This window comes from Orycteropus afer, unplaced genomic scaffold, assembly GCF_000298275.1.
Source record: "Orycteropus afer afer isolate SDZICR_OR568_19922 unplaced genomic scaffold, OryAfe1.0 scaffold00174, whole genome shotgun sequence".
In the NCBI taxonomy this organism is placed as follows: Eukaryota; Metazoa; Chordata; class Mammalia; order Tubulidentata; family Orycteropodidae; genus Orycteropus; species Orycteropus afer.
In genome coordinates, this window is record NW_006921761.1 from 6,701,463 (window position 1) to 6,710,340 (window position 8,878).

The 8,878-nt window shown below is 50.8% G+C and overlaps 1 protein-coding gene across 1 annotated transcript in view; it reads left to right on the forward strand.

Moving 5' to 3' along the window:
* EHMT1 (euchromatic histone lysine methyltransferase 1) overlaps positions 1-8,878 on the forward strand; it is a 114,545-nt gene that overhangs the window by 32,221 nt on the left and 73,446 nt on the right. Inside the window, exons 6-8 of the mRNA XM_007946987.2 lie at positions 943-1,063; positions 5,083-5,211; positions 7,027-7,172. Coding sequence (XP_007945178.1) covers positions 943-1,063; positions 5,083-5,211; positions 7,027-7,172 — 396 coding nt within the window. The remainder of the gene's footprint in view (positions 1-942; positions 1,064-5,082; positions 5,212-7,026; positions 7,173-8,878) is intronic.

The following is an 8,878-nucleotide window of genomic DNA, read 5'->3' on the forward strand; positions in this document are numbered from 1 at the left end:
GTGAGGAGAGGCCGGGACAGTGGGCACGGTGCGGGATCGTGTGAGGAGAGGCCGGGACAGTGGGCACGGTGCGGGATCGTGTGAGGAGAGGCCGGGACAGTGGGCACGGTGCGGGATCGTGAGGAGAGGCCGGGGTGGAGCAGTCTGACCCCTGATGTGACCCTCAGGACCAGCTTCCTTGTGATGGCCCCCGACAGGAAAATGGCCCTACCAGAGGTTGTTGCCCTGTGCTCACTTGACCTTTAGCAGTGGAGAACTTACATACTGCAAGTGTGTTTGTTTTCTCTATATTGGACACGTTTTCTTAGCTTTGTCTTTATACTGTGGTAAGCAGGGATGGTGACAGTGCCATGCTGTATCTGTCCAGAGTCCCCCGGCGTCGTCAGAAGGGCGCTCTGTGTCGTGCTGGGTGTGTTCGTAATGCGTGGCAGGCACGTGCCTTCCACATCTGGAGTTGAGATGCAGATGTTCAGAGACCATCTAAACTAATTACAACCCTCTTCCTGGTTCTGCATATAGAAAATTCATTTGGACATAGATTCTGAACCAGGTTGAGGTGCTGATTGATTCTTTTCTCATGAGCACGATGAATGGAGGCGGTGTGTGATTTAAAGTGGGTGCTTAGTGAGATTGTCGTTTAGTTTGTGAGTAGAACCTTCTAGTTTACTTTGTGTTGTAGCCAACCTCAGATAGGGTTTGTGCATTTCATTTTCATTTTTTTTCTTTGCTTTTTGCGTCTACTGGTACTGAGCTTGGAGGGATGTTTTTTATTAGGGTGCCTTTAAGAATGTGACCCAGAAAAGTGTCTACAAGGGAAATTAACTTTTTAGAATCAACATGGAACAAGCACTTTATTTTGCAGAAAAACTAACTTCTGTACTTCGTGCTTTCGAGTACCATCCCAGCTTTCCTTTTTATGTACCTGTCCCTTTGGTTCTCCAGAGCTCTGAGTCCAGCATTAAGAAGAAATTTCTCAAAAGGAAAGGGAAGACTGACAGCCCGTGGATCAAACCAGGCAGGAAAAGGCGGCGGAGGAACAAGAAGAAGCAAAGCAGTGAGCTAGGTAGATGCCAGCCACGGGCCCTGCTCTTGTTCACAGTTGCGTGGCACCTCCATCTCTGGCTCGGGAAGTGTCCTGGCATCCGGGATGGGGGAAGGGGCGGTGGAGACTGAACTGGGCAGGCCATTTCTTTCTGTTGGAATTCTGCTTGGAGTCTCCTTTGTAAAGAGGGTTCTGTTGTTGAAAGTTTGAATGGCTGTTGGAGGCACTCAGGTGGTCCAGAACCATGTCCTTCAGGCTTCTGTGCTCTGTGGCCCCACACAGACCGTCTCCAAGCTGCTGCTGGTCTGCACACCACCTTCTGGACTCTGGTATCTGAGTGCCCCCATGGGCCTGCCTCTTAGGCAGAGATTCCTGTTCTAGAGGTAACTTTATCAGAAGTTTGGGGAAGGGAAACCAAAAAACCAAACCCGCTGCCATTGAGTCAGTTCCAACTCATAGTGACCCCCATTGGGTTTCCAAGGCTGTAAATATTTACAGAAGTAGACTGCTTCATCTTCCTCTTGTGGAGCAGCTGGTGGGTTTGAACCACCCAGCTTCTGGTTAGCAGTCAAATGCCTTACGTACTGTACCACCAGAGCCCCTTGCAGGGAAGGAAAGTATTTCCCAAGTTTAGGTGGCTGTAGCAGGTTACCTGTATGTGTCACCACAGTCAGTGTGGCCAACATCTCCGTCACTCCCACATCTCCTCGTACCCCTGTTACCCACTGGTTGCCTTCCCTTTTCCCCAATCATTGCCTCCCTATCACCGGGCAACCACTGGCCTGCTTACTGTCCCTAAAGATGAGTTAGCATTTCTGGAATTTCATGTAGACAGGATCTCTAAGTACGTACTTTTCTTTTTTCCAGGTTTCTTTGACTCTGTGTAGTTGTTCAGAGATCAAAAAAAAAAAAACCAACCCTCACTGCCACTGAGGGTTCTGACTCATAGCGATCCCCTTTGGGTTTCTGAGATGGTAAATCTTTACGGAAGTAGATTGCCTTGTCTTCTTCCATGGAGTGGCTGGGGTGGGTTTAGAACTGCCAACCTTGTGGTTAGCAGCCAAATGTCTTAGGCACTATGCCACCAGCTCCCTGTTCTGAGAGCTGTCCATGCTGTTGTACCTTCAGCAGTAGCTTCCTAGTCACTGCTGACAAGAGTGGCATGGGGTCCACCCCATGCGTCCAATCTGGATTCCATGAGAATGTGAAATTCTCTTCTGCATTTTCAGTGAACAGGATTCTCGTAGAGACTCTTTGATCAAAATGTTCAGTATTGGCAGCTGGGCACCATTCAGGTCTTCAGTTTCATGGCAGAAAAGGCAGTTGTTCGTGGAGACAGTCAGCCATACATCCTGTCCCTTCCTCCTGGTCCTGGCTTTCCTTCCTCTTCTGTTGCTCCAGGCGAATAGGGACCAACTGTTTTATCTTGAATGGCTGCTTGCAAGCTGTTAAGACCCCAGGAGGTGTGCATCTGAACTAGGAGGTAAAACAGAAGTACTGAAACGTTACTGGGCTGCCCCGTAAAACCATGACTCCAAACAAGGAACCAAATTCCGTGAGGTGCTTGGTTGTACGTAAGCAGTCTCACTGCTGCTCTTGTTTTTTGTGTGTAGTTGTTGTGAACACATCCATCACACAGCTTTGCCAGTTCAGCTTTTTACAGGTGTACGGCTTACTGACTGCCCTTAGGCTAATCAGCTATAGCACCCTGCCCTCCTTCAGCGCTCTTTCAGCTGAGACTCGGTGCTCCGGAAGCAGTAAGCCCCTTCCCCACCTTTCTGCCCTGGTAACCACTAGGAGACTTAGGTCTCTACTCTTCTGCCTGTTCCTGTCTTTTATGAGTGAGTGAGGTCATGTGATATTTGTTCTTCTGTGATTAACTTACTTTGGTCAGCATGATGTCTTCCAACTCCGTCCCCGTTGTAGGGTATAACATGACTTGAGGTCTCCTCCTGGCTCAGGTATTTTCTGTTGTCTGGCTGTACTGTGTTTTGTTCATTCATTCATCTGTTGGTGGGCATTTCTTCCATTTGGCTGTTGTCAATAGTGACCATTGGTAGACAAGTCTGTATTGAGTCTCAGCTTCCGAGTCTTTGGTTGTGCACCCAGCGGTGGAGTTGCTTGCTTCCGAAGTCCTCTTCACACCTGTTTCTCTTTGTCAGTCAGGCTGGTTGTCTCCTCACTGAGCTGGTGCGGCTCTGTGTGCCGTCTGCCATCACACAGGTTTGCAGACACTTGAAGCTCCTCTGTGGGTTGTCTTTTTATTTTCTGAACGATGTTTCAGAAGAGCAAAGTCACTGAGATTTTTCCCGAAGTCAGATTTATCAGTTTTTTTCTTTTTATGCTTTTTATGCCCTGTCTCAGAAATCTTCGACTGTGCAGGCCACACAGGTTTTGTCCCATGTTGTCTTCCTGAAGTTTTACAGGAGCCCTTCCATTGGGGCTCTGACACGTTCTGTATGATGTGAAGGGCTTGTGGCTCATTTGTCTGCATTGTGAGTGTGCACTCTCCCAGTGGGGGTGGTGAACTGACTTTCTTTTCCCCACTGGATTCCTTGAGGCCTTTTTGGTGATTATTTGGCCACTGTGTGTGGGGCTCTTTCTGCTCTCTGTACTGTTCTGTTAGTGCACTTGCTAACCCTTACACCAGTGCTACGATGCTGAACTTTCTCTTTTGAAAACGTATTGTAGCTATTTATCTAGATTCCCTGCTCTGGAAGTAGCTTTGTGAAAATGCACACAGAGAGGAATTCATCCCAGAAAGGCAGCAGCTGTGGGTGGCTTAGCAGCCAGCGTTCAGACTCTGGGTGGGTAGTGGCTGGCAGTCCTGTGTTCAGACTTTGGGGGCGTGGTCAGCAGTGGCAGCTGGGTGACCCATCCAGGTCTGTGTGCCTGCCTGTCATCCATCTTCCCCTGCTCTTGAGTTTCTCTTCATCAAGCACCATCAATGGATCATGAAGCCAGTGTAGCTTTTCCTGCGGGAATTTGTAGATCCAACAGTTGTCTTTGAGGTAGAGATTTCACCTTTGTCATCTTCATCTGTTATGTGTGACATGCACACTTATGTGTTTATTCATGTGGGAATTTGAATTTGCTTTCTGTAGTTTAATGTTGTGTAGAGACCACTCATGTTCCTCCAGTTGATGGTGACGATTTCTTAAAGGTTGTCCTAAGATCAAGGGGCAGAATGTGGCATGAGCTGACAACTCAGGTGGCACATCTCTGGGTCATGGGTCGTTTCTTTTGGCCGTGAAATCACATGGGTGTCAGTGTTGGAAGGGAAGTGTGGGTGTTGGCCCTTGGCTGCCATCAGCAGGCTTTCTGTGTGCAAGTATACTTTTCCCCAGCTTCCTCAGTGTAATACTCTCACAATTAGAAGCACCCAAGTCAAGGACTGCAGCTTGCACAGCTTTTCCCCCCCTTCTGGGGAGGTGTGGACAGCCCGGCCTGCTGCCGCCATCCCCTTCCTCCGGCAGGTAGAGGGCAGCTGACGCCTGCGCCATCTACTTCACTAGCTTCTCCATCAGCGGGCAGCCTGCTTGGCTCGTGGGGCTTTGGGCCCTCAGTGACAGAGGCCAGCACCATGTCTGACGGGCCTAGCCCCTTCCAGTCTGGCCTCCCTCCAGTGAGCCCTGCTGTCAGACACGTGGGTGGAAGATGCATGGCAGAAAGTGGTCCTCTTTACCCACACTAGCTTCCTGGCAAGCTTTTCAAATCTGCAAGGAGAGAGTCTTGTTTCATTTTAAAATAATGTTCACAGAGCATGTGAGTAGCACATTCTCGTCTGTTTCCTTGATGATTTGACCATTCTGTCCAAGTGGTACCATTAGGGGAGCGACATCTGTATGCCGGTGTCCCCCCTTCCCCCTGCAGCTCCCCATCCACCGACTCTTCTGTGGAAAATTGAGAATTAGCAAAGCAAAAGCATAGGAAGGAGCATCAGTGACACTGTGATGGCCCGTTTTCTGAATTCGTGAATTCGACTCTTCCTCATGGCTCTCGGGGTGCACTATCTCACTGTGTGTGCATTTCACATGCAGGTTCTGAGGCCTATAAACCGACTTCAGGGAGCACCGAGCGGATTGGCCCTGGAGACAGCATGGGCTACATGGAAGTCCCCCTGGACTCTCTGGATCTGCGTGTCAAAGGGATTCTGTCCTCACAAGCAGGTGACCACGGTTTTGACCTGAGTGTGGCGGCCACCATCTTGGTTCTTTGTGAGCTTGGCTGCTTCCTCTGTATTGGTAGGAAGCCCCCTGGTGGATGCTAATGGGAAATTTGATGAAACACTTCATTGAGAGGACTGGCTAGACGTGATGAAGGTGTTTTTGCTGTGCCACTCACAGTAGTCGAGTGAAGACAGAAATTCTGGAAACTCCTCAGGTCACTTGAAAAGGTTCTACTGACTAAAGTAGCAAGCATCCTCCCTATGACCTGAGTGTGATTGTGTCTTGGGATATCCCCTTGCCCCTGAGAGCTATGCACAGTCTACTGTGGAATCCCTTGGGGAAGGACTGTCTCCCTAGTGGTGGTTCAGGGTGCACATGGGTGACGTGATTTCGGGTAACGGGACTGTGATTCTAATTGTAGTTGGCTGAACTAGGAAGTGTTGGCGGTGGCTTGACAGTTCTCACATATATTCTGTAGTAGAGTAAAATTTACGTTCCATGCTGTCTTGGACCTGTAAGCCAGGAGTGCGTCAGCAGCCCAGGCTACCGCTAAGCAGCAGGGCTGGGCATGTCAGGAGGACAGATAACAAGGTGCCTGGGTTCAGAGGCAGCAGGGTGTCAGCGGACACCTCTCCCTGCCAACGGAGCTTCCTGGCCTCACACGAGCCACCTTGTTATTTTAGCCGAACAGTGAGAGGTTGGACGAGAGGGCATTCAAGAGCCCTTCCACCTTGAGGATTTTATATTCTATTTCTTAAAAAGCAGTACAAGTGAGGCCTGAATGAGGAGAGCTGTGTTAGGGACGTAGCAGAAGAAAGGGCTGTTGGGAAGTGGCTCTCTGAAGACATCTGTTCCCTGGCGGTTTATAAGCCAACACCCCCATGCATTTCTCAGGATGGATGCTTGTCTGGTCAGCCCTGCTGTTGACTGAGAGGGCGGTCTTGAAAAAACAGGCCACCTCGCTCGGCTGTGCTCAGGGCCCTCTCTGGCATGAGGAACCGGGGTGCCCCTTGAGAGAACAGGTACCCACTGAGGAGGGGTCATTGAGCAGACAGGCATGCTCTGGGTCACAGTCCAGAGAGTCCAGGTCTGAGGTAATCGGTGGTTGCTGTGTGTCCTCAGGCCCTCCTCTTCTTTGGTTTTGGGTTTGTTGAGCTGAATCTGAGGTGGCATTGCCACCATAGCAGAAACTAGGAGAATGGAAGACCTAGACTGAGGTGGTGGTGGTCCCACTGATCGTTATCATCTCTGCCTGCTTGTCGCCATGAACGAGAGGCGCTCTGGGTTCCCCATGCTGTTGTCCTTAAGTCGTGCTTTCAGCCCTGACCGTCCATAGTTGTGTGTTGTCTTTCCCCAAAGCCTCCGTCTGTCAGCTGTTTAAGCAGAAACAGTACTGTAGGGGAGGTAATGCTGTTGATTGGGAGGAAACCATGGTACAGGGACGTCACCCTGTTCCTGCCCTTCTGAGACTGTGTGAAGAGCGTGAGATCTCAGCATGGAGTGAACGTTTTTGTGAAAAGCTGGTGATTTAGGGCTCTTGGAGAAGCACACTCCCTCTCTCAGCACCTCCTCCTGGGTCCTACAGGAGGGTTGACACGTGGCATTTGTGAGACAGCAAGAGGACTGTAGGCCAGAGCACTGGCGTCCCATCTGGGCTCACTGCGCTGTTTGTGTGAATCTTCTCAGGTGGGGTCGGTGACAACCAAGTGATGGCCACCTCTGGGCTGACCTGAGGTTGCAGGTCTGATGCAGGGGACACTTTCACCCCGTCACCTGGCCCCAGGCAGCACTGATGCCTGTCTGTATGCATTGCAGGGCTGGCCAACGGTCCCGGGGCGACAGATGCAGACGGCCTCCAGGAAGTGCCTCTGTGCAGCTGCCGGATGGAAACCCCAAAGAGCCGAGAGATCACCACGCTGGCCAACAACCAGTGCATGGCCACGGAGAGTGTGGACCACGAGGTAAGGTGCTTCACCTTCATGAGGACAGCGCAGTTGGGCAACACCTGGGACCCTGAGACTGCATGGCCCTTCCTTCTCCCCAGCATCTCTTCTCATGTGACCAGATATCTGGGTAGATGCTCCAGAAACAGCGAACCAACTCTGGTCATGGTTCATGAAGTCATGTGGAAAAAGAAGCCTGTGAGAAGGCTAATGTGTGAACTTGCAGTTGGGCTTCCCTGGAGCCTCCTCTCTTCTCCAGGATCATGGGGAGGCCCCCTCGTCACGCTGTGAGGTCGGAGGTGGCTAGAGCAAACAGCTGAGCAGCCGCTTCAGATCTGGTGCTGCCCGTAGATGGACCTCCCCGCCTCCACTCTGAGCTGTGGTCACTTTCTCTGCCTCCCTCCCTTCCTTGGCCTCAGGCTTCCAAGAGACTATCTCGAGCCTATTGTGCCTGTGGCGTCCAGGGAGACCCACTCCTGCTGCTTCTGGTGGCTCTTGCAGCATCTCCTCCAGAGACAGGAAAAGTGGGGGGGCACTGCCACCATCTCTGAGCACCTCACAGAGTGTCAGCCTAGTTCTTGCAGCCCTTCAAGCCACTGGCTGTTGGTGTGGCCGCATGAAAGGCGCATACCAGGCCTTTCTGGGGTGAGGCCATGAGTGGACCCCTGTGCTCAGTATGCCCCCTGGCCTAGCCTTGGCTGGGGACGAGGTCAGCGTGCTGCTTTCTGATCAATTTGTGTGCCCACCATTCTGGCGCATCCTCTGATCTGGGATCTCCTGAGCTGTCTCATTGACTGTGTGGCAGGGTGTTAGCTGTGCATTTTAGAATTATGTGGCACTTATGTGTGCCGTTACTGCTCCTCTAAGCATTTCCAAGTATCCCCCCAACTTGCGATGGATGGAGAGGCCAGGACACTGTGCTGCTCACCTTCCCACTCTGCCTGCTGTCCTGAGGTGCCTGGTCACACTCGGAAGACCTGCTGTCACCCTTCATGTGCCACTTGGACGCCGAGTCTGCTGCAGCCCATATTTCCCTCTAGACCTCCATTCCCTTGACAGATTCGGTGCCCACATTTTCATGTTTCCAGGACCCATGTGCTTGCCAAGCATAGAAAGCTGAAGCATGCATTGGCTTCTACCCTACCTCGCCACACACTGTGTATGAAGAGCCCTCACCTCTATGGCACACAGCCAGTCGCTTGCCTCTGAAATACTGGTGTGGTCTTTGCAGACTCCCTGCACTGTTTTGTGTTTAATTCTGAAGAACTTCTCATGATGATGAAGTAGGGAGCACAGTTAGCCTTCTGAACCAGCTCATCTTCTGAGCCAGTGTCTTCCGATGCCCTTGGTTTCTTTTCTTTTTTCTATTTTTAGTGCATTTAATTGAAATATAATTTATGTACAATGAAATACACAAAACTAAAGTGACATGGGTCAGTGTGTTTTGTTTTTTCTGCAGAGTTCCCTCCCCTCCCACCCCTGGCAACCAACAAAGTTTCCCTCCATATATAAACCTTTCCTTGACCCTTTACAACAACAAACTTATACTATATTTGTCCTTCTGTGATTGACTTAAGTCACTCAGCATTGTTGTTGTTGCTGTTGTTGTTATGTGCCATTGAGTCAGCCCTGACTCATAGTGACCCCTCCTTGGGTTTCCGAGGCAGTATCACTACGGAAGTAGGATTGCCCAACCTTCCTTCCGAGGAGTGGCTAGTGGGTTT